This window comes from Chiloscyllium punctatum, chromosome 40 (genome assembly GCF_047496795.1).
Source record: "Chiloscyllium punctatum isolate Juve2018m chromosome 40, sChiPun1.3, whole genome shotgun sequence".
Classification (NCBI taxonomy): Eukaryota; Metazoa; Chordata; class Chondrichthyes; order Orectolobiformes; family Hemiscylliidae; genus Chiloscyllium; species Chiloscyllium punctatum.
The window spans coordinates 65,395,701-65,420,501 of NC_092778.1; the positions used below are offsets into that span (position 1 = coordinate 65,395,701).

Below are 24,801 nucleotides of genomic sequence, written 5' to 3' on the forward strand. Positions count from 1 at the left end.
AGTGTAAAATGCCTTTGTGTCCTCCCTAATCCGTTCTGCCAAACCTTTCTTGTGCCCCCTCCTGGCTCTCTTCAGACCATTTTTGAGCTCCTTCCTTGCCTGCCTATAATCCTCTAGAGCTGAGCTTGACCCTAGCTTCCTCCACCTTATGTAAGCTACCTTTTTCCTTTTGACGAGAAGCTCCACCGCTCTCGTCATCCAAGGTTCCTTTATCTTACCACTTCTTGCCTGTCTCAGAGGGACATATTTATTCATCACTTACAACAACTGTTCCTTAAACAGTCTCCACATGTCTATAGTGCCTTTACCATGGAACAATTGCTCCCAATCCATGCTTCCTAACTCATGTCTAATCGCATCATAGTTTCCTCTTCCCCAATTAAATATCCTCCCATTTTGCCTAATCCTCTCCTTCTCTATAGCTATGTAGAATGTGAGGCAGTTGTGGTCACTATCACCAAAATGCTCTCCCACCACAAGATCTGATACTTGCCCCGGCTTGTTTCCAAGCACCAAGTCTAGAATGGCCTCTCCCCTTGTCAGCCTGTCAACGTACTGAGTTAGGAAACCCTCCTGAACACACCTTACAAAAACAGCTCCATTCAAATCTTCTGCTCGAAGGAGGTTCCAATCAATATTGGGAAAGTTAAAGTCACCCATTACAACAACCCTACTACGTCCACACTTTTCCAAAATCTGCCAACCTATGCTTTCTTCCATTTCCCTGCTGCTATTGGCGGGCCTGTAGTAAACCCCTAACGAGGTGACTGCTCTCTTGCTGTTCCTAATTTCCACCCATACTGACTCGGAAGGCAGATCTTCCTCGACAAAACAGATCCTTTCGGTCCAACCCGTCCATGCCGACCAGATATCCCAACCCAATCTAGTCCCATTTGCCAGCACTTGGCCCAAATCTCTTTAAACCCTTCCTATTCATATACCCATCCAGATGCCTTTTAAATGCTGTAACTGTACCAGTCTCCACCACTTACTCTGACAGCTCATTCCATACATGCACCACCCTTTGCATGAAAACCTTGCCCTAAGGTCCTTTTAAATCTTTCCCCTCTCACCGTCAACCTATGCCCTCTAGTACTGGACTCCCCCACCCCAGGGAAAAGACCTTGTCTAATTATCATATCCATGCCCTTCATGATTTTATAAACCCCTGTAAGGTCACCCCTCAACCTCTGACACTCCAGGGAAAACAGCCCCAGCCTGTTTAGCCTCTCCGTATAGCTCAAATCCTCCAACCCTGGCAACTTCCTTATAAATCTTTTCAGAGCCTTTTCAAGTCTTACAACATCCTGGTCTCCCTCCTATTGGAAGAATTGCATCCAATATTCCAAAAGTGGCCTAACCAATGTCCCGTACAGCCGCAACATAACTTCTCAACTCCTATACTCAGTGCTCTGACCAATATAGGAAAGCATAGCAATCATCTTCTTCACTACCCTATTTACCTGTGACTCCACTTCCAAGGAAATATTAATTGTTAATCCTTAATAGACATGTTCCACAATAATTTGTAATTGTATATCAACTTTAACATTGTTAAACACAGCCTTCAAAATTGCTAATATCCAGGTCAACCATACTACTCAGCTAGTGAACAGTGCAGAAAATTTAGATTAATAAAAGCAAAATAGTGTAAATACAGGAAATCTGAAACAGAAGATGCTGGAGAAGCGTAGCACATCTGGCAGCATCTGTGGAGTGACAAAAACAGAGTTAATGTTGAGTCCAACATGATTTTCCTCAGAACTGGTGCAGAAAATTTGTTGTTTGAAAAAGTGAATTAAAATAGACAATACTAAAACATAATTGACAAAATCAAATTTATTATATATAAAACATTGCAATAAATATCAATACAAAAATATCATAGATGACAAACATTTTCAAATGTTTCAATGTGTAATTGCCAATGCATATCCAATTTGATCATGTCTGACTGAACAATTTCATAGCTCCAGTGTTGGCCGGCTTAAAGTAGGCCGAATACCCAGTAAGTCAATTTAAGATAAATGAAGAACGAGACATTGTGAAAAGTAAGACTGCAGACCCTAGATGCCAAAACTTAATATTTAAATTTAGAATAGGTAAACTTATAACTTGTAACTGTGGCAAATTACAGTTTGCAGGAAAATAAAGTAAACTAACAGGTTAAAAAACACAGGCAACTGAAGGTAACAATGCAGACTCAGACACAAAAGAAATAATAGGCATATGACCAGATTCCATGTGTCTGCTTGCAGCATGAAAGCTAACAGTATAAATGCTCATGCTGGTCCAAGGCTGGCCTTATTACCAGTAGTTAGGCAAAGTTCAGACCTTTTAAATAAAGCTACATTTACCAATTTAAGAAAAGAAGTAAAACAAAAACAAATATAACAGGGTGCCAGGCACCAAATTCCTTTGTTGGACATTTTCAAGATAATAGGACTTTAAGGTAGAGATTACTAAAGGTAGAGGTAACCAGAGGTAGCCAAACTGCAGTCTGTTATTTAACACGCTGGTAAAGGAATAGTCAGCTGTAATCAGTGTCCACCTCGGAGAACAAAATGGTCTTCAAAGTTTCTTCCACCTAATCGTCCAGGTTCGGGCAAGTCATCTAGGGAAACAAAATCTACACTTAACAAAACTGAAAGAGGGAACATAATATGGTTAGGGGCAAGAATTACATATAGACAGAGTAATCAAAAATGTCACAGGCTGTACAACTTCAATGTATGGTTGACAATTAAACATTTAATTACTAATGGGAACTCTTTACCATGTTGCAATGCATTAATACAATCAGAACATTAGTTTGATAAAACGTGTTTTTGAAATACTTAGTTATTAAATACTCAAAGGATTTTTTTTAGTTTTACCTTAGCTATACATTTTTGCAACAAAGTGGGATGCGTTGTTGAGTTCCAGAATTAAGTTGTACAGCATAGATATTTTGTGCAACTCATTTCCAGCTCCACCCAGTTCAATTTTAAATATCCTACCTAGGGTACATTTCTCATTTGGTTGCTTTAAAGTCATTTTCTTTATATTAGGCATAGATGCACCTTTAATCAGAGATTTAACTCCATCCTCTTTGCTCTCATTTACAAAGTGAGCTAGGATTCCATATAGCAGAGGCCTATAAGCAGAAAATATAAGTTTTAAACACAGATTAAAACTTAAGTAGTAATCTACATTTGTTACATTATTAATTAAAATATTTGCAGCATTCATAACAGACATGGTGTGCCAAAACACAGTTGATTTCAACAAAATGTTTTACTGTTCACAAATTTACCATATATCTATAAAGTACTCGATCACAGAAATATCCTTTATTACAAATAAGAAATATGAAAATACAGTGTGAAAATGAGCTCTGGTTTTCATAAGCAGTCTTTTAATTCTGAAATTTTTAGCAGAGGATTGTATGGTTGCTTTATAGAAAATTTTTATGTTCGATACCAATTAAGCAATGTTTTTGCATTCAAAAAAGTATGACACAGACCATCTTTTGAACAGATTTAAAATGGCCACAAGTTAATTCTTCTGTTAAATATTTTTGTGTATGTGTTAATTTAGAATATACTAAATGCTGTCATGTATTGATTTCATGTTACAACTTTCGAATTAACTAAATTCCACACAGCAAAACAAATGGGGGTGATATCTTTCAAAATAATTAATTTCTAAAGTATCTAATCTTTTATCCCTTGCTCAAGTAGCAAGATAGAAGCATTTCTAGATCTGCAAAATTATGTTTTATAATATTTGAACACCGAAATAAAAACCAAGAAATAAAGCATAGAAACCATTGCTAATTGCAGTAATAAAACGGATAGGATTTACTTACACTGTTTTTGTGCTTGAATCTTCAATTACATTTAACTCATTTACCAGAAACTGTCTGTCTAAGGGTATCTCAGGTTGACCAGCTTCTGTGTGAAAATAAAAGTGACAATATTTAATCAAGGTTTGCATAAAGACTTGTCGCTCGGGTGCCGGTTGTTGTGGTTGTGGATATGTTGCCGAGCTGAGAAGTTGCTTTGCAGACATTTCATCCCCTGTCTCGGTGTAATTTATAAGATTCCTTGCAAAGACTACACGAAACACTATATAGGACAAACAGGCAGACAACTAGCAATCTGCATCCATAAACACCAACTAGCCACTAAATGCCAAGACCAGCTGTCCCTAGTAGGCCACATACAAATGACAAGGACCACAAATTCGACTGGGACAACACAACAATCATACGACAAGCCAAACAGATGACAGCCAGACAATTTCTAGAAGCATGGCACTCATCCACAGACTCCATCAACCAGCACATAGATCCAGACCCAATATACTGACCACTACAACTAACAGCTGCAACTGGCAACTGGAAGCAGAAGCATCGGAACCAAATAAACTCCAGAATACATGGTACCATAGTGCTTCACAGGAGGCTCCAAAGCACTGAAGATGTCACCTAGACAGGGGGTGAAATGTCTGCAAATCAACTTTTCAGCTGAACGAACATAATGCAAATCCTGATCCAAGCAGTTCATAAAAGTCTAACTAATTGAAAGGAGAAAGTGAGGATTGCAGATGCTGGAAATCATCGTCAAAGAGTGTGGTGCTGGAAAAGCATAGCTGGTCAGGCAGCATCCGAGGAGCAGGAGAATTGATGTTTTGAGCATAAAGTCTTCATCAGGAATGTTAAGCATGTCACATAGGAAGATGGTTGTGGTTGTTGGAGGTCAATTAGCTTAGGTCCAGGACATCTCTGCAGGAGTTCCTTAGTGTAGTGCCCTAGCCCCAACCATCTTCAACTGCTTCATCAATTTTCCCTTCATCATAAGATCACAAACGGGGATATTCACTGTTGATTGCACAATGTTCAACACCATTCATATCCTCCAGTAGTGAAGTAGTCCATGTTCAAATGCAACAAATTAGACAATATCCAGGCTGACAAATAGCAGGAAATATTCACACCACACAAATGCCAAGCAATGACTAGCACCACGAAGATACAATCTAAACACTGCCCCATGACAATCAATGGTCTTACTGAATCCCCCACTATCAACATCAGGGGGTTATCAGTGACCAGAAACTGATCTGAATTCACACCATATAAATACAGTGACAATAAAAACAGGTCAAAGGCTAGGAATTCTGTGGCAAGTAACTCACCTCCTGACTTCCCAAAGCTGGTCCACCAAGGCACAAGTTATGAGTATGATGGAATACTTACCACTTGCCTGGATGAATGCAGGTCCAACAACATTAAAGAAGCTTGACACCATCTGGGACAAAGCAGCCCTTTGCATCCACAAACATATCCATTCCCTCCACCACTGATGCTCAGTAGCAAGTTGTGCACTATCTACAAGATGCAGTGTAGAAATTAATCAAAGATCCTTAGACAACACCTTCCAAACTCATGACCACTTCTACCTAGAAGAACAAGGACCACTGATATGTGGAAACACAATCATTTGCAAATTCCCCTCCAAGGCACTTACCATCCTGACCAGAAATATATCGCCATTCCTTCACTGTCATTGGGTCAAGATCCTGGAATTCCCTCCCTATGGACATTGTGGGTTAACCCACAACATGTGGATTGCAGCGGTTCATAAAAGCAGCTCACCAGCACCAAGGGCAACTAGGGACAAGCAATAAATGATGGCTTAGCCAGCAATGCTTATATCCCATGCGTGGATAATTTTTAAAAAAATCTTCTTCCATCTCAACTCCCCAACAATACAAAAATCCACCTCCTAGTAAGTACTTTCAGTGACCTAGCCTCTACAATTTTCTGGGTTGGAAACTTCCAAACATTCATTTCTTCTTGGGGAAAGCCATGGATATTCTCAGCAGTTGAAAATGCTCTTCTTTAAAACACATTGAAGTAGCTCATAGGTAAAATGTTAATGAAATATCACATTAAAGCTATGATTGCTTTATTATTTCTTGAATGTGCTTTTTAATTCTTCCCCCAAGTTATGATACTGAAGAATCTTTCTCTGATTCAAATATATTTAAGTCAAATAGTTAAAGACTGATTTTAGGCTTAAAATATAATGCTTACACCAACCTTTCTGAGAGGTGGTTATTAAACTTAAACATTAAATCAAAATGCACAAAGCAGCTTGATGTAGAGAGCTAAAACCATGGAGATCATGATGTGCAATTAACCTGTGCTTCTGACGCAGACAGCACACCAAAGCAGAAGGGGCACAAAACTGAGAGGGATTTGTAATGCCTAAAGTCTGTCCTCATCTCAAAGGTGGTGAATCTTGATTGCAGCGGAATCTATACACAGTGAGATAGACATCAGACATGGGGTGACCTGCAGCTAGAGCAAGGAAAACAGTAGCGGAGATGTCAACTTCCCAGGTGACACACATCAGCTCTGCTCCAGGGGACTTGGATGAGATAAGACACAGAAGGTATGTGCACACAAATGCTTATTGTATTAGCTGATCTGCCAGAAAACCTGAGGTCAATAACCAGGAACAGAGCAACATCTGACACCAATACTGCACATTTTTAGCAGAAGTTGTAACCTTTTATTTCCAGAGTGGCCAGTTACATTATCTGGCTGTCAGACACTAAGATACCACAGCGATCAGTTTAGATACCTTTGTGATAAAATCAGAAGCCACTCAAATTCTCAGTGCTGCAGTGAAATCTCAGACTGAAGCAATGCAGACTCAGCTTGCCATGAAACAGTTGCTGATACCAGTGTTCATAGAAACTTGCAGGTTCTAGGGGGAGTCCAACAATTTATCCTCCAATACACTGCTGGGATTGTGAAAACACCATTTGGCAGACTGACAGTAGCATCTTTGAGTATGAACCTGCTGTCTTCTTGGGAAGATAAATGTTGATATCTTACCATTACCACCCTGTCAGTGCGCTTGCTGATCACACTGCCAGCCAACCAGCCCTAGACAGCTGCTAACTATGCTTGTGTTCCCTTAAGACCATATGACAAAGAGCAGAATTAGGTCACTTGGCTCATTGAATCTGCTCCATCACTCAATCATGACCTGCAGTCTACGACTGGATCTCATTGGCTCAGAATTGCATGAGGTTGAGCCTTACTGGAGTAGCAAGTTGCAAGGGCTGTGGACAGGCAAAAAGTATGCAGAAGGTAGGCATGAAAAGTATGCACAAGAGTGATCAGTTGATTTTATCAGGAACATTGGGTTGTTTACAATTGACAAAGTTGGTTTAGTAAGTTTGCTTTGCAATGCCTTTTATTTTGGAATTTTGGCCAATATGGTGATTTAATACTTAGTATCAGGGGGAAGAAGACACTTGCTCTTATTTTTTTGGCCACAAATTTCAGTTGTAGAGTGTCTGAACTTTGGGAACTATCGATGCCTTTTCATATCCAAATGACAACAGTGCCACATACATATGCACTTCTTGTACTGGCCAGACCAGATGCTATTTTCTTGAGATCATTAATGCAGATGTTGAGAGTTGGAAGCATGCAGAACAGGCAGATTGAGATATCAGTCAGTGTGTAACACTGAAATGACTTTAGCTGTGTCATTTTCAACCTGGATCCTCTAGCCAGTATGCTCTCATGATCTGACACAGCTAAATAGGTATTGAGCAGTAGAAGGATTCTACCAGTGCTATTTAAAGTAATCTTCAACTACTTTCAGGTTAATTGCTGATGAAGGACTCTAATGACTGTTGTTTTAGAATTGTTTGCAGATATTTTCTAATCAACCAGTTCAGAGATGTTACCTCTACAGCAAATGGTATATGAACTCAGGCTTCTTGGTTCAGAAGGAGTAACAGTCTCACAATACAGGTCATTCCGTACAATGCACATTTCGTCAATGCAAATTGGCTATAGTGCAGTTGACAAGTTGTGGATGCTGTTTGGATAACGCAAACTTTCTACTGAACAGGTATAGCAAATATACTGTGAGGTTGCACAGGAGCGCAACTGTCACGTTATAGCGGATTGACCTATACACAAGAGCCCCTTTGGAGATTGGTACTGTTACTTAAAGTTGGTGAAGTCTTCAGGGATTGGTGTGACTCACAGTGAAGACTTTGGATCTGCTTCAAGGATTCTGCTAACACCACACCTCATAATTGTGGGTGCTCTAGATTCTATCCCCATGCAGCATGACTGAAAGAATGACCTGCTTGGAATTGAAAAATGGGAAACAATGGTCTCTGCAAGATTCAAGTTTCAGGCCACAGACAAGCTCATTGTTACTGTGAACTGGCATGATAGTCCCAGGATGCATTGTAACACGGCAAGGAGGCCTGCATGCAGTTGCCTGACCCAGATTGAGAGAAGCTAATTCTGCCAAGTCAGGTAGACACATCAGAGGTTTTACTCAATTAGGATGTCCTGACTGTTGATTACTTATGAAGTTAAAATGCACTTTCAGGTTCAAAGTACGTCTGGCATAGCTGGTAATCACTGCCCAAAATAGTTACCCCCATAAAGTGGTTATGAATTCTGTAAATGAACAACAGTTTAGAAGTTTGGTACAATTGATGACTTGCAAGACAACGTCAGAGGATGGTTTAAAGGTAACCATATTGGTGTGGGATGGGAGTCATATTTAGACTAGATGAAAGAACAGCAGGTTCCCTTTCTTAAAGGACATGAATGAACCTGTTGGGGTTCTTCTTTATTAAAAAAAATTGCACATAGCTTCAAGGCCACTTTTGTTGATATTTTGTTACAAGATTTCAAAATACAAATTTACAATCTCAATTCAAATTCACAAATTGCCAGGTGAGATTGTAATTTATTTCAAATCTATTCAATCTAGTCTCTGGGATTACTAATGTAGCATCATAATCATTACACTATTGCAAAACAACTTGACAGATTTTACCAAAATATTCCACTTGTGTGAAACCTAAAACTAAAAGCTAGGCAACAGAAACTAGTATCACTTCAGACTCCCCAATCATTTGCCTTCATATATAGCACAGCAATACTTAAAGAACAGTATCCTGTTTGCGATATATATAAATGATTTGGATGAAAATGTAAACGATACAAAAATTGGTGGAGTTGTAGATAGTGTAAAAGGTTGTCAAAAGGATGTAGTAAGATATAGATCAGTTGCAGATATGAGTGGAGAAATGGCAGATGGAGATTAATCCGGTTAAGTGTGATGTGCTGCACTATGGCAGATCAAACGTTAAGGGAAAGTGTTAATGGCAGGACCTTGAACCAAGTCCATAGCTCCCTGAAAATGGCCATGCATGTAGATAGGGTGGTGATAAAGGTGCATGGTATGCTTGCCTTTATTGGTCGGGAAACTGAATACAAGAGTCAGGATGTCATGTTGCAGCTTTATAAGACTTTGGTTAGGTCACACTTAAGAGCACCATGTTCAAGTCTGGTCGCCACACGACAGGAATGACGTGGAGGCTTTGAGGAGGATGCAGAAGAGATTTACCAAGATGGTGCCTGGATTAGAGGGTATGACAAGGAGAGGCTGGAAAAGCTCGGGTTGTTTTGTCTGGAGCAGTGGAGGCTTAGGGATGACCGGATAGGAATTTATAAAATTATGAGTTGCACAGATAGGGTTAATGGTCAGTATCTTTTTCTCATGGTTGAAATAACTAAAACTAGAGGGATGCATTTAAGGTGGGGGTAGAAACTTAAAAACTTGTGAGAGGCAAGTTTTTTTACAAAGAGAGTGGTTAGGAGCCTAGAATGTGCTGCCAGGGGTGGTAGTGAAGGCAGATATGATAGGGGATTTTAAGAGACTTTTAGATAAGCACATGAATATGCAAGGAATAGATGGATATGGAGGAAGGGTAGTCAGAAGGGATTAGTTTAATTTGACATCATGTTTGGCACAACATCATGGGCTGAAGGGCCTGTTCCTGTACTGTATTGTTCGATGTTCTAACAGGAATTGAACAAGTACATGGATTTCAACATACACATGGATCACTGCAAATCCATTTTAACCAGGGATTGTGCCACAAAATAAGAAGTTACTAGTTGTCAAGTTTACTGGCAAGCCAAATACTGTATTTGTTTAAAGTTGAGGTAATATATTGTATAAAGATTCAAGAAGACAGTTTCCAGTCCTAATTACGTACAGACCGATCAAGGGAAGGCTCTTAAGAGGTTTGGTTAAAGCAAGAAAAACACTCTCATAACTGTGCTGTCAGCATTCAAAGAGAGCAAGCAGGCATTACATCATAAATCACCTAATATGTTACAATCTTTTTTTTACTTGATGGTGCTGACTCATATTAAATTACAGTTCTCTAGCTACTGACAGTCCTGCAGCATTTCACTCAAGTGAAAATACTACAGATGCTGGAAACCTGAAATAAAAACAGAAAATGTTGGAGAAACTCTGTAGGTCTGACAGTATCTTTGGGACAGAAGCAGAGTTAACATTTCAAATTTGATATGATTCCCTTTATTAAAGACATACAGCATACTGCACTCAAAAAACTTGATTCTACTTCTCTCCACAGATGCTGCAAGATCTGCTCAAATGGATCAAAGCCATGTTACACATGTTGACCAGGAAGCGATTCCATGATTTTGCAAGCCCACCTGGTGCCATTTGCCTTGTGAGCAAATGTATAGGCAGAAATCAAGAGGCTGGAGAGTGAGTGAATCCTCAAACCAGCACAGCTAGACCCGACTGTGAGGCCCGATGGTTTAGTTCACCTTTGTGGGGATTTTAAGCAAATGGCAAATTGCTTTTCGCAGATGGATAAATCCCAATCCCTCAAATAGAGGACCTGTACATAATGTTTTTTTTGGGGTGGGGTGGGGGTTGCTGTCCTTTATGAAGCTGGACATGAGCCATGTATACCTACAATTGTGATTGAATGAGGAGTCCCAGAAGTATGCCACAATTTACACTCATAAGGTTTGTACCAAGACACAAGACTGGAATTTGGGGTATCATCAGCCTGTGCCCTTTCCCAGTGGACCATGGAGAGCATTTTAGAAGGGCTACCCCAGGTTGTAATTTATCTGAATGACTTGCTAATAACTGGGAAGACCAATAAGGAGCACTTGGACGCTGTGCTTAAATGTTTCTCCTATGTGGGCATATGCCTTAAAGGGAAATATATGTGTTCCAGGCACCCCAAGTGACCTGTGGTGCTGGAAAAGCACAGTAGGTCAGGCAGCATCCAAGAAGCAGGAGAATCTATATTTCGGGCATAAGCCCTTCATCAGACGTTCTCCTCCTCTACCATACTCTTCATTCTGATCTCCAGTATCTGCAGTCCTCACTTTTTACCCCAAGTGACTTAGCTGGGTTACAGAGTCGACAAAACCAGGTTACACTCTTTGAAAGATAAAGTGAGGGCGATCAAAGAAGCCCTGGCTTCCATGATTACACTGGAGCTTAGGTCTTTGCTTGGGTCAGTAAATTATTACAGAAAACTTGCAGTAACCTAGCCTCCATCTTGGCATTCATACCTGCTATTGAAAAAGGATCAGCCTTGGAAATGGCTGTGTCACCAAGAAACAGCCTTTAGGGAAGTGAAAAAGCAGCGATCATCCCACTCTGATCCAAAGCAAGACATAGCGCTAACATGTGATGCCTCCCCGTACTTTACTGGGGTAGTGTTAGCTTACTGGTGGCCAAATGGAGAGAAATGCCCAATAGCATATGCTTTGGCAGTCATCTTTGGTGTGAGGAAGTTCCATCAGTACCTTTATGGGTAGGAATTTGTGCTCTTTAACACATCACAAAGCCCTGTTAAGGCTACCGAAGGAAGATAAATTACCACGACCCATAACTTCTAGTAGAATTGAGCAGTGGATCCTTATTCACAGCAGGTACAAGTACAAGCTAGAACACTGCCAGGAAGCCAAGAGGCCAATGTGGATGCCCTGAGCCACCTCCCATTGACAGATATGCCACCAGTGGTGTATTCCCTAGAAAAGTCTGTTCTGGTTTTAAACTTCCTAAACTCCCTTCCGATCACTGCTGACAACTGTGGACACGATCCTGTCCTAGCAAAACTAAAACAGACGGTTGTATTTTTTTTCTTCTCTGGTCGTGTTCAGTTTTCCCAGCACCCATGTTGTGTGTGTGCAGGTGTAGGACACAGTGAAGAACAACAAGTGCGTAACGCTTTTATTGATAGTCCACCACCAGGAGGAAAGGAAGCACCAGAGTGGCCAGTGACAAGCAGTGTTGAAGGGCAATGCTGCGTGATCAAAAAAGTGAAGGGGAGGGCAGCGACTAAATCAATAGAGTTGGAGGGGGAAATAAAACACTACAATCCCTGCGGTGCCTACCTCTCCTTGAACAGCTCGAGGGAGTTGGTAGGCACTGCGTACTCCTTCTCCAGAGACACCCGGTTCGGACATAGCTGTGGAAGAAGGACAGACAACTGGCCATAATGACCCCCCTCTGTGACCTGCTGCCTGGACCTGTTTATGGCCAGTTTGGACAGGCCCAGGAGCAGACACATGAGGAGATCCTCTGACCTACCCTCCCCCTTCCGCACCAGGGACAGCCAGTTGTAATGGGGGAGACAGAAGGGCCATTGCAATAAGGACTGAAACCTTTTGACCCAACGAAACCTGATTAGTGTAGAAGTTGGCACTTTACTTTGGTGAGTAAGAGTTATTACCCCAGGTAAAAGGTCACTGCCAGATACTGGCTGAACTCCACCAGAGTCATCCAGGGGTTTGCAAAATGAAGATGCTAGCAAGAAGCTGTCTGGTGGACAGAGTTGGATGCTGACATAGCTGCATTGGTGGGGCAGTGCATGGACTGCCAACAAGGACAAATATTACCACCAGAATTGGCCCCACATTCACAGAAATGGCCAGATAAACCCAGGACTCAATTACATGTCGATTTTATGCCAGCCCTTTCATTGGATCAATGTTCGTGGACACTGTGGACGTCCATTCAGAGTGTTTGGACATGCATAAATTCTGCTCGGCAACTCAGGGAAGACCACTGAGCATCATTCAAATACGCTGACTCCCAGAAGTATTGGTCACTAACAATGGGACATCACTTACCAGCAGAGAATTTGAGTACTTCCTTAAGTCAAATGGCATTCGGCAAATGGCCAGCTCCACTCAATCCATTCATCTAATGGTCTAGCAGAAAGAGCAGTCCAAGTGTTGAAGGTAGGCTTAAAGAAGCAGCCTACAGTGTATCATTTGATAACCAGCTGTGCTAGTTCCTGTTTGATGTAGGACTATCCAGCATGCAATAAGTTGCTGATGGGGAGAAGACTCCACACCAGGCTAAACCTGAGATTTCCAGACCTGAGAGGTAAGGGTGAAATGGCAGCTGGAATGCCAAGGCTGGCCACACGCTTCCTCTATGAGAGAGACAGTTTGATTCAGGGGATGAAGTTTAGTGCCAGAACCATGGAAATGGCCCCGTGTAGGTACGAGGCAAGGTTAGGTCCCATGGCTTACAAAATTCAGGTGATGATACAGTCTTGAACAAACAAATGGATCACCTGAAAGCTGTTATCTCAAATAGGGCAGGAGCAAAACACATTTGGCCCCTCAGAACAACTAGAAAGCCCGTCAAACTGTAGGTTCTCTCCCTCCATCTAGTGTCATGGACCCCATCATCAGAGATGGATGCAGCCTCAATACTGTTACCACAAGAAGAGGAGAAGGGAGAAGAAACTCTCCTGAGATGCTCTGGACGCAAGAGACTGTCTATGGTCTGGTACACGCAGCCCATATCTGAGTCTGAATCAGCGGAAAGGGACCTGGGATGAAAACATTGTAGGAACTACTCCCCCACCCCAAACCCGGGTTTGGAGGGGAGTGGGTTGGGTAGTGATTGGAGCCAGATGGCCCTCATTGACTGAGGTCATTGACTGGCCCAAGTTAACAACTCCAATCATAGAACAATACAGCACAGAACAGGCCCATCAGCCCTTGATGTTGCGCCGACCTGTGAACTACTCTCAGCTTGTCCCCCTACACTATCCCATCATTATCCATGTGCTTCTTCAAGGATTGTTTAAATCTCCCTAATATTGCTGAGTTAACTACATTGGCAGGTAGGGCATTTCACGCCCTTACCATCCTGAGTAAAGAATCTGCCTCTGACATCTGTCTTAAATCTATCATCCCTCAATTTGTAGTTATGTCCCCTCGTACAAGCTGACGTTATCATCGTAGGAAAAAAAATTTTCATTGTCTACCCTATCTAATCCTCTGATCATCTTGTATGTCTCTATCAAATCCCCTCTTAGCCGCCTTCAGAGAACAGACATAAATCTCTTAGCGTTTCCTCATAAGACCTTCCCTCCAGACCAGGCAACTTCCTGGTAAATCTCCTCTGCACCTTTTCCAATGTTTCCACATCCTTCCCGAAATATAGCGACCAGAACAGTACACAACATAACAAGTGCGGCCACATTAGCGTTTCGTATAGTTACAGCACGATATTGCGACTCCTGAACTCAATCCCTCTACCAATAAAACCTAACACATCGTATGCCTTGTTAACCTGGGTAAAACTAGGTAAAAATCAACCTGGGTGGCAACTTTCAGGGATCTATGTACGTGGACTCCAAGATGCCTCTCCACACCCACACTACCAAAAATCTTTCCATTGACCCAGTACTCTGCCTTCCTGTTATTCTTGCCAAAGTGCATCACCTCACATTTAGTTACATTGAACTCCATTTGCCACCTCTCAGCCCAATTCTGCAGTTTATCCAAGTCCCCCTGCAACATATAACATTCTTCCAAACTGTCCACTACTCCACCAACTTTAGTGTCATCGGCAAATTTACTAATCCATCCACCTATGCCTGCGTCTAAGTCATTTATAAAAATAACAAACAGCAGTGGTCCCAAAACAGATCCTTGTGGCAAATCACTAGTATCCGGACTCCAGGCTGAATATTTTCCATCAACTACCACTTGCTGCCTTCTTTCAGAAAGCCAGTTTCTAATCCAAACTGCTAAATCACCCTCAATCCCATGCCTCTGCATTTTCTCCATAAGCCTACCATTTGGAACCTTATGAAAGGCTTTACTGAAGTCCATGTATACTACATCAACTGCCCTACCCTCATCCACATGCTTGGTCACCTTCTTAAAAAACTCAATGAGGTTTGTGAGACACGACCTGCCCTTGACGAAACCATGCTGACTATCTGAAATTAAATTGTTGCTTGCTAGGTGATTATAAATCTTAGCTCTTATAATCCTTTCCAAAACCTTTCCCACAACAGAAGTAAGGCTCACTGGTCTATAATTACCTGGGTCATCTCTACTGCCCTTCTTGAGCAAGGGCACAACATTTGCAATCCTCCAGTCCTATGGTACTAACCCTGTAGACAATGACGACTCAAATATCAAAGCCAAAAGCTCTACTATCTCCTCCCTAGCTTCCCAGAGAATCCGCGGATAAATCCCATCCAGCCCAGGGGACTTGTCTACTTTCACTCCTTCTACAATTGGCAACACCTGTTCGTAACTTACCTCGATCCTTTCTAGTCTAATATTTCGTATCTCATTTTTCTCCTCTACAATGTTCTCCTTTTCCTGAGTGAAAACCAATCAGAAATGTTTGATTAGCACCTCTCTGATTTTCACAGGGTCCACACTCTACTTCCCACTTCTGTCTTTGACTGGCCCTATTCCTAATCTAATCATCCTTTTATTCCTCACATACCTATAGAAAGCTTTGGGGTTCTCCTTTATTCTATTTGCTAAAGACTGCGCGTGTTCTCTCTTTGCTCTTCTTAACTCTCTCAGTAAATCCTTCCTAGCTGATCTGTAACTCTCCCTCACCTCATCTGAACCATCTTGTCTCATCAACACATAAGCCTCCTTCTTCCACTTAACAAGAGATGCAATTTCTGTAGTAAACCATGGTTCCCTTACCTTATCACTTCCTCCCTGCCTGACAGGGACATACCTATCAAGGACACGCAATATCTGTTCCTTAAACCAGCTCCACATTTCCATTGTCTGCATCCCCTGCATTTTCTACCCCATCCTATGCATCCTAATTCTTGCCTAATCACGTTATAATTGCCCTTGCCCCATTGATAACTCTTGACCTGTGGCATAAACCTATCCCCTTCGATTGCGAAACGAAACATATCTGAATTATGGTCAACTCTCTCCAAAGTCCTCACCTACAACTAAATCAAACACCTGGCCTGGTTCATTACCAAGCATTAGAGCCAGTGTGGCCTCCCCTCTTATCGGCTCTTTGTCATACTGTGTCAGGAAACCCCCCTGTACACACTGGACAAAAACTGATCCATCTGACGTACTAGAGTTATAGCATTTCCAGTCAATGTTGGGGAAGTTAAAGTCCCCCATAATGACCACCCTGTTCCTTTCACTCCTACCCAGAATAATTTTGCCAATCCACTCTTCCACCTCCCTGGAACTCTGTGGAGGTCTATAAAAAACTCCAAGCAGTGTGACCTCTCGTCTCCTATTCCTATACTCAACCCACACTACCTCAATAGACGAGTCCTCGTCAAAAGTTCTTTCAGCCACTGTTATACGACCCTTGACTAACAAGGCCACACCTCCCCCTCTTTTACCGCCTGGCCTGTTTTTAATGAAAGATCTAAACCCTGGAACCTGTAACATCCATTCCTCACCCTGCTCTATCCATGTCTCCGAAATGGCCACAACATCGAAGTCCCAGGTACCTATCCATGCTGCAAGCTCTCCTACCTTATTTTGGATACCTCTGGTGCTGAAGTAGACACACTTCAAACCACTTCACTGTCTGCCAGCACATTCCTGTGACCATGAAATCCTGTCCCTGTCCTCCCTATTCTCATCCTTCTGTGCACTGCAACTACACCTAAGGTTCCAATCACCCTGCTGAGCTAGTTTATTACCCACCTGATTAGCACCAACAAATTTCCCACCCAGGATATCAGTACCCCTCTGGTTCAAGTGAAGACCATCCTGTTTGTACAGGTCCCACCTTTCCCAGAATGAGCCCCAATTATCCAAGTACCTGAAACCCTCCCTCCTGCATCATCCTTGCAGCCATGCGTTCAGCTGATATCTCTCCCTATTCCCTTTCTCGCTATCAGGAAAGCTCTGGCTGACCAAATACTAACAGGAGACTTTAGAATCTCCTCAGTTTAGGGGACTTACTCCGAGTTGGCTAGCTACTGCACAAGGGGGGACTTGGGTGATGGAATACCGGCCTCTGCAGTTATTTCAATTAGGTAGCTTGATTTTACTTGTTGGCTCAAAATGAAACACCCTTATCAGACACTTTGTGGCTAAACATGCATGAGATGCTAATTTACAGTAGCACGAAATAGAATACAATGTAAATTAAAAAGTAAAGTAGTGCTGTAGAATGAACTGCACTGTTTAAAATGTCAGCTAATTTACAGCCTTTCGAGCTGCAAAGTGTGATTGGATCAGTTTAATATACAAGTTGCTGCACACTATTTGCATTTAGAAGTACTTTCATCATTCAACTCAATGTACGTACCTGCTGTCAGCACTGACGCTGTGTACTTGTATTTATTAAACTCAAGGTATTCACGGATAAGTTCATTAATTAGTAGATTTTCATGGGAAAGTGGCGGCCGTGGTTCACTCTGATCATCAAGGGCACTAAAAACTTCAGCTCGAATTCTAGCTTTCAGTTGGCCTAGAACGCCTCTTTTTGCCAAGGTCTCTTTTAGAACTGTAAATAAAAAGGAGGATTTTTATAAAAAATGTTCTAAAATGCTTAAATTCCTCAAGTAACATAATTAGTGGGCAACAGGTTCACTCTTTATACATGAGGAAAATTTAAAGCATTAAAGAGAATTCATTATAACATATGAACTGCATTTCTTGTGATTGACAAATTTTAAACTTAAACATTTTACACAAAAGTCAGCTAAAAGCCAAGTTTCCTTAGAATTTGGGTATTTAAGTCAACAACAGAACACTGGAGTCTGGTCTTTATGCAATTCTTATCATGCACTTCCAACTAAGACGCTACTCTCAGTCTGCTTAACTAGCCAAGTACAATTAACAGTCAACTGACATATGAACCAGCTCATGGAAGGAACTGGTACAGCGAAACTCTGGTAGTGTGCATAGTTCATACAGAGGACTCTTGCGGCATAGTGGCAATGTCCCTTTCTCTGAACAAAAAGATCCAAATTCAAGTCATACCTGTTCTAAAGGTGCCAATACATCTGAACAGGATCATTAAAAATTATCTAATCAGGCCCATGTGAAAGTTATGGGTGATAGCAGCTGATTCATTATTGGAAACATGAAAGACCCAGTACATGATGGAGACGCATTCGCTTTTGGAATCTGTAAGTGAAGCAGGAAGATTATGATAATGGACAACAAAACTGATACCAGCTGAAGTGTCTAACTAAAAATCTGGTTTTGGACATTTTAGATTTTTGACAAAATGGGAGAACATTGATAAATATTTTTTTTTGGGGGGGGGGGGGGGTGGAAACTGATCTACTGATTTCTGATGTGAACTTTCCATTTCACCAGTACATTTTTGGATCATTGGAATCTCTTTTTGGGTAGAAGTGACCTGTATAAGGACCGATTGCACAAGAATTGAAAGGGCACTAATATACTGGCAGGAAAATTTGCTAGAGTTGCTCAGGAGAATTAATGGGGTTGTGGGGGGGACCCAGGGAGATAGTGAGGAAAGAGATCAGTCTGAGACTGGTACAGTTGGGAAAAGGAGCAAACAGTCAGGGAAGGCAGGAACAAAGCAGAGAACAAGGTAGAACTGACTAAATTAAACTGCATTTATTTCAATGCAAGAGGGCTAACAAGAAAGACAGATGAACTCTGGTTATGGTTAAGAATAAGGGACTGGGATATCATAGCAATTAGAGATGTGGCTCAGGGATGGACAGGACTGGCAGCTTAATGTTCCAGGATACAATTACAAGGAAAGGATAGAAACGGGGGCAGGAGAGGAGGAGAGGTGATTTTGATAAGGGATAACATTACGGCTGTACTTAGAAAGGATATTGATGGGAATACATCCAGGCAAGTCATTTATTTGCATTCTACTATAAAGCACACAATAGTAGAAGGGAAACTGAGAAACAAATTTTATAAGATCAGTTATCTGTAAGAATAATAGGGAGGATATGGTAAGGGATTTTAACTTTCCAAACAGACTGGGACTGTTATAGTGTTAAGGGTTTAGGTGGAGAGGAATAAGTGTGTACAAAATTTTCTGATTCAATATGTGGATGTATCTACTAGAGAAGGTGCAAAACTTGACCTCCTTGTGGGAAATAAGGGAGGGCAAGTGACTGAGGTGTCAATGGGGGAGCACTTTGGGGGCAGCAACCATAATTCTATTAGTTTTTAAAATAGTGATGGAAAAAGATAAACTAGATCGAAAAGTTGAAGTTCTAAATTGGAGGAGGGTCCATTTTGATGGCATTAGGCAAGAACTTTCAAATGTTGATTGGGGGCAAATGTTTGAACACTTTTGGAATACTGGTGTGCAATTCTGACCTCCCTCTTCTAGGAAGTTTGTTGTGAAACTTTAAAGGAGTCAGAAGACAGACAAGGACGTTGCTAGGGTTGGAGGGTTTGCGCTCTAGGGAGAGGCTGAATTGGCTGGGGCTGTTTTTCCTGGAGCATCGGAGGTTGAGGGATGACCTTAGAAGTTTGTAAAATCATGAGGGGCATAAATAGGATAAATAGACACGGTCATTTTCCCTGGGGTGGGGGAGTCCAGAACTGGAGGGCATAGGTTTCAGGGTGAGAGGGGAAAGATATAAAAGGGACCTTTTTCATGAAGAGGGTGGTGTGTGTATGGAATGAACTGCCAGAGGTATTTGTGGAGGCCAGTAAAGAGACAGCTGAAAAGTGGAAATCCTCAGGTATAAAGGCAGGAGGTGTATAGTTAAGAGGGAAATCAGGAGGGCAAAAAATGGACATGAGATAGCTCTGGCAAATAGGGTTAGGGAGAGAGAATCCAAAGGGATTTTACAAATACAATAAGGACAAAAGGATAACTATAGAAAGAATAGGGCCCCTCAAAGATCAGCAAGGTGGCTGATGTGTGGAATCGCAGGAGATGGGGTTGTACTAAACGAGTATTTTTCATCCATGTTTACATTGGAGAAGGACATGTAAGCTGTAGAATGTGTGGAAATAGGTGGTGACCTCTTGAAAATGTTCTTATTACAGAGGTGGTGATGTTGGATGTCTTAAAACACAAAGATGAGAAATCCCCAGAAATTGATCAGGTGTACCCTAGAACTTTGTGGGAAGCTAGGGAAATGATTGTTGGGCCCCTTGCTGAGATATTTGTATCATCGAGAGTCACAGGTGAGGTGCTGGAAGACTGGAGATTTGCTAACGGGCCACTATTTAGGAAAGATGGTAAGGAAAAGCCAGGGACCTATAGACCAGTGAGCCTGATATTGTTGGCGGGCAAGTTGTTGGACAGATTCCTGAGGAACAGGATTTACACGTATTTGGAAAGGCAAGGATGATGTACGGATAATCAACATAGCTTTGTGTATGGGAAATCATGTCTCACGAACTTGATTGTCACTTCTTCAAATAAACCTCAAAGAGGATTGATGACAGAGCAGTGGACGTGATCTATATGGACTTCAGTAAGGTGTTCGATAAGGTTCCTCATGGTAGACTAGTGAACAAGGTTAGATCACCTAGAATATAGGGAACTAGCCATTTGGATACAGAACTGGCTTGAAGATAGAACCCCTGGTGGAGGGTTGCTTTTCAGACTGGAGGTCTGTGACCACAAGGGTCAGTGCTGGTCCACTGCTTATCTACACTTTTTTAAAAATGATTTGGATGTGGTTAGTTTGGTATAGTTAGTAAGTTTGCAGGTGACACCAAAATTGGAGGTGTGGAGGACAGCGAGGAACGACAGCAAAAGTACAACAGGATCTTGATCAGATGGGCTAAGGAGTGGCAGCTGGAGTTTAATTTAGATAAATGTGAGGTGCTGTATATTGAAAAGGTGAATCTTATCAGGACTTATACACTTAATGGTAAGGTCCTAGGGAGAGTTGTTGAACAAAGAGTCTTTGGAGTGCAGGTTCATTGTTCCTTGAAAATGGAGTCGCAGGTAGGTAGGATAGTGAAGAAGGCATTTGCCTTTATTGTCAGTGCATTGCGTATAGGAGTTGGGAGATCAGGTTATGGTTGTACATTGGTGAGGACACTTTTAGAATATTGGTGTGCAATTCTGATCTCCCTCTTCGAGGAAGTTTGTTGTGAAACTTTAAAGGATTCAGAAGACTGACAAGGACGTTGCTAGGGTTGGAGGGTTTGCGCTCTAGGGAGAGGCTGAATTGGCTGGGGCTGTTTTTCCTGGAACATCGGAGGTTGAGGGATGACCTTAGAAGTTTGTAAAATCATGAGGGGCATAGATAGGATAAATAGATAAGGTCATTTTCCCTGGGGTGGGGGAGTCCAGAACTGGAGGGCATAGGTTTCAGGGTGAGAGGGGAAAGATATAAAAGGAACTTTTTTCATGCAGAGGGTGGTGTGTGTCTGGAATGAACTGCCAGAGGTATTCGTGGAGGCTGGTAAAATTACAGCATTTAAAAGGCATCTGAATAGGTACGTGAATAGGAAGGGTTTAGAGGGATATGGGTCAAGTGCTGGCAAATGGGACTAGATTAATTTAAGATATCTGGTCGGCATGGACGAGTTGGACCAAAGGGTCTGTTTCCATGCTGTGCATCCATAACTCTAAGCGTGAATCTGTTGTTAAGTCACCTAGGATTTCCAGGCACCCAGCAGCAATGGTTTGTACAGTGAGACTAATAATGACAAGAACAAATTTGTAAGTGCTTGTGCGAGGCAAGATTTCAACAGCCCATCCTATGTAAAACATAGAATCACTTGCAGCAATTTCTAGTTCTTTGCATTTAACTGTGCATATGGAAAACTGAAAAGCTGCAGTCAGTTTTAGAGTAATGGTACCGAATACCAAGTTTTCCTTCACTGCTGGTATTGCACAATATACTCAAATGAAAGCAAAATACTGCAGACGCTGGAAATCTGAAACAAACAGAAATTGCTGGAGAAACTTCAGGTCTAGCAGCACCTCTGGAGAGAAAACAGTTAACATTTTTATTGTGGATTAGGAGCAGCTGTTTGAGGGTAAATCCAGATTTGATATGTAGGAGGCTTTTAAAGAGAGGTTGATTGGAATGCCGGACAGACATGTCCCTGTGAAAATAAGGAATAGAAATGGCAAGATTAGAGAACCATGGATGACAGATAAAATTGTGAGAACAGCTAAGAGGAAAAAGGAAGCCTACATAAGGGCTAGGCGACTGAAAACAGACAAAGCTTTGGGAAAAATAGAACCAATCTGAAACAAGGAATTAAGAGGGCTAAAGGGGTTATGAAATATCTTTAGCCAACAGGGTTAAAGGAAATCCCAAAGCTTTTTATTTGTGTGTAAAGATCAAGAGAGTAACGTGAGAAAGGGTTGGCCCACTCAAGGACAAAGAAGGGAAGTTATATGTGGAGTCAGAAAATGGGTGAGATTCTTAAGGAGTATTTTTATGTCTGTATTCATCGAGGTGAGGGACATGTATGTTGAGGTTAGGGTTGATGTTTGATTACTCGAGGTAAAGTCGGAATAAGGAGGGGAGGAAGTGTTGGGTCTTCTAAAAGGCATTAAGGCAGACAAGTCCCCAGGTCCGGATGGATTCTATTCCAGGATATGGAGGGAAGCAAGACAGGAAATAACTCGGGCCTTAACAGATATCTTTGCAGCATCCTTGAACACGGGTAAGGTCAGAGGACTGCAGAATTGCTAATGTCGTCCCATTGTTTACGAAGGGTCGCATAGCAGAGATAATGCAGGTAATTACAGACCGGTGGGCCTGACGTCAGTGGTAAGGAACCTGTTGGAGAAGATACTGAGGCATAGAATTTATTTACAGTTCAAATAAAATGGGCTTATCAGTGATAAGCAGCATGGTTTTGTGCAGGGATGGCTATGTCTTACCGACTTAATAGAATTCTTTTGAGGAAGTGATGAAGTTGATTGATGGAAGGACTGTAGATGTCATTATATATAGACATCAGTAAGGCATTTGGAAAGGTTCCCCAGGATTAGCTGATGGAGAACGTGAAGTTGCATGGGGTCCAGGGTATACTCTCTAGATGGAGAACTATGACCAGTGATATTCCACAGGGATCCATGTTGGGACCACTGTTATTTGTGATAAACATAAATGATCTAGAGGAAGGTATAGATAGTCTGATTAGCAAGTTTGCAGATGACACTAAGATTTGTGGAGTAGCAGATAGTGGAAGCAACTGTCAGAGAATGCAGCAGAATATATATAGATTGGAAAGTTAGGTGGAGAAATAGCAGATGGAGTTCAATCCAGACAAATGCAAGGTGATGTATTTTGGAAGATCCAATTCAAAAGCAAACTATACAGTAAATGGAAAAACCCTGGGGAAGACTGTACAGAGAAATCTGAGTGTTCAGCTCCATTGTACCCTGAAGGTGGCAATGCAGGTGGCATATGGCATACTTTCCTTCATTGGATGGGATATTGAGTACAAGAGTGGACATGTCATGATACAGTTGCATAGGACTTTGGTTTGGTCACATTTGGAGTACTGGTCGCCACATTACCAAAAGGATGTTGCCTGGTATGATGGACGCTAGCTATGAAGAGAGGTTGAGTAGATATGGATTATTTTTAATAGAAAGATGGAGGTTGGGTAGGGGGAAGTGATTGAGGTCTACACAATCACGCGGCGTAAACAAGGTGAATAGCAAGAAGCTTTCTCCCAGAGTGGGGGACTCAATTATGAGGAGTCATGACTTTAAGGTGAGAGGGGAACAGTTTAAGGGAGATGTGTGTGGAAGGCATCGCCCGTAAGGGCAGGAACGATAACATCGTTCAAGGTTTGGAGGTGCCAGTGTTGGACTGTGGTGTACAAAGTTAAAAAAATCACACAACACCAGGTTATGTGCTTCCAATTAAACCGGTTGGGACTATAACCTGCTTGTTGTGTGATTTTTTAAGTTTGTACATCATTTAAGATGTATCTAGACAGATACACGAATGGGCAGGGGGATACAGACCCTTAGAAAATAGGCGACAGGTTTACACAGAGGATCTGGATAGGTGCAGGCTTGGAGGGCCGAAGGGCTTGTTCCTGAGCTATAATTTTCTTTGTAACTCAGTCCAAAATGGTCGGCCCAGTATCCTGAGACTTGCCTTTGTAGAGTCCCCCCATCCAGGGCAAAGGCCCACCCCTGTGACGGCCCTGCTGGAACTTCATACGTTTCAATCCGATCCACCCACCGCCCCGAACTCGGGTCGAAAAGGCGCTATATAAATGTAAGTGTTTCCAGTGCCTGTCGCCGCGGTTGTTATCATTTCTGATGCCGGTCCCTTTGAGGGGGAGGGGGAGGGGGTGGGGGAGGGCAGCAATGTCCCTCCCGCTCCGGCCGGACACTCACCGCCCTTCAGCTCGCTAACGGTCGCCATCGCCGCGCACCGGGCCGTCAGCAGCACGTGACCCCCCCCTCCTCCCCGCGCGCGCGTTACCCGGATGTACCGCGTCACCCAGACGCCGTTGCCCCGGTAACCGAGCCCGTCCCTCCCTCATCCCCCAGCCCGAGCCAACTGTGAGTAAAAACAAAAATCCCTGAATATCACCTTCAAACAGCGCCTGTGTATGTGATACAGGTCTCTGTGTTATTGGGAATTATTATAACCTGTATCGACATTACACTCTATGTTGTACAGAATAAAATGATAGAGCAGGAAAACCCACTGTGTAAGTTGGAGCACAGAGGATAACAG

The 24,801-nt window shown here is 42.2% G+C and overlaps 1 protein-coding gene across 5 annotated transcripts; it reads right to left on the reverse strand.

Annotated features, from left to right (window-relative positions):
- Positions 1 to 1,821: 1,821 nt before the first annotated feature.
- On the reverse strand, positions 1,822 to 24,515 carry cep20 (centrosomal protein 20). Of its 5 annotated transcripts, none has more exons than XM_072560164.1 (5): positions 24,456 to 24,515; positions 17,469 to 17,666; positions 3,851 to 3,935; positions 3,000 to 3,136; positions 1,822 to 2,614 (listed from the first exon to the last, which is right to left on the reverse strand). In XM_072560164.1, exons 1-5 carry the CDS (start codon positions 24,481 to 24,483, stop codon positions 2,541 to 2,543), a joined length of 522 nt encoding a protein of 173 aa, XP_072416265.1. In that variant the 5' UTR covers positions 24,484 to 24,515; the 3' UTR covers positions 1,822 to 2,540. The 5 variants fall into 5 exon arrangements, with proteins under 5 accessions (XP_072416265.1, XP_072416266.1, XP_072416263.1 ...); XM_072560165.1 differs by lacking the exon at positions 24,456 to 24,515 and adding an exon at positions 24,211 to 24,344 and having other exon boundaries at positions 3,063 to 3,136; XM_072560162.1 differs by lacking the exon at positions 24,456 to 24,515 and adding an exon at positions 24,211 to 24,337.
- Positions 24,516 to 24,801: the final 286 nt, after the last annotated feature.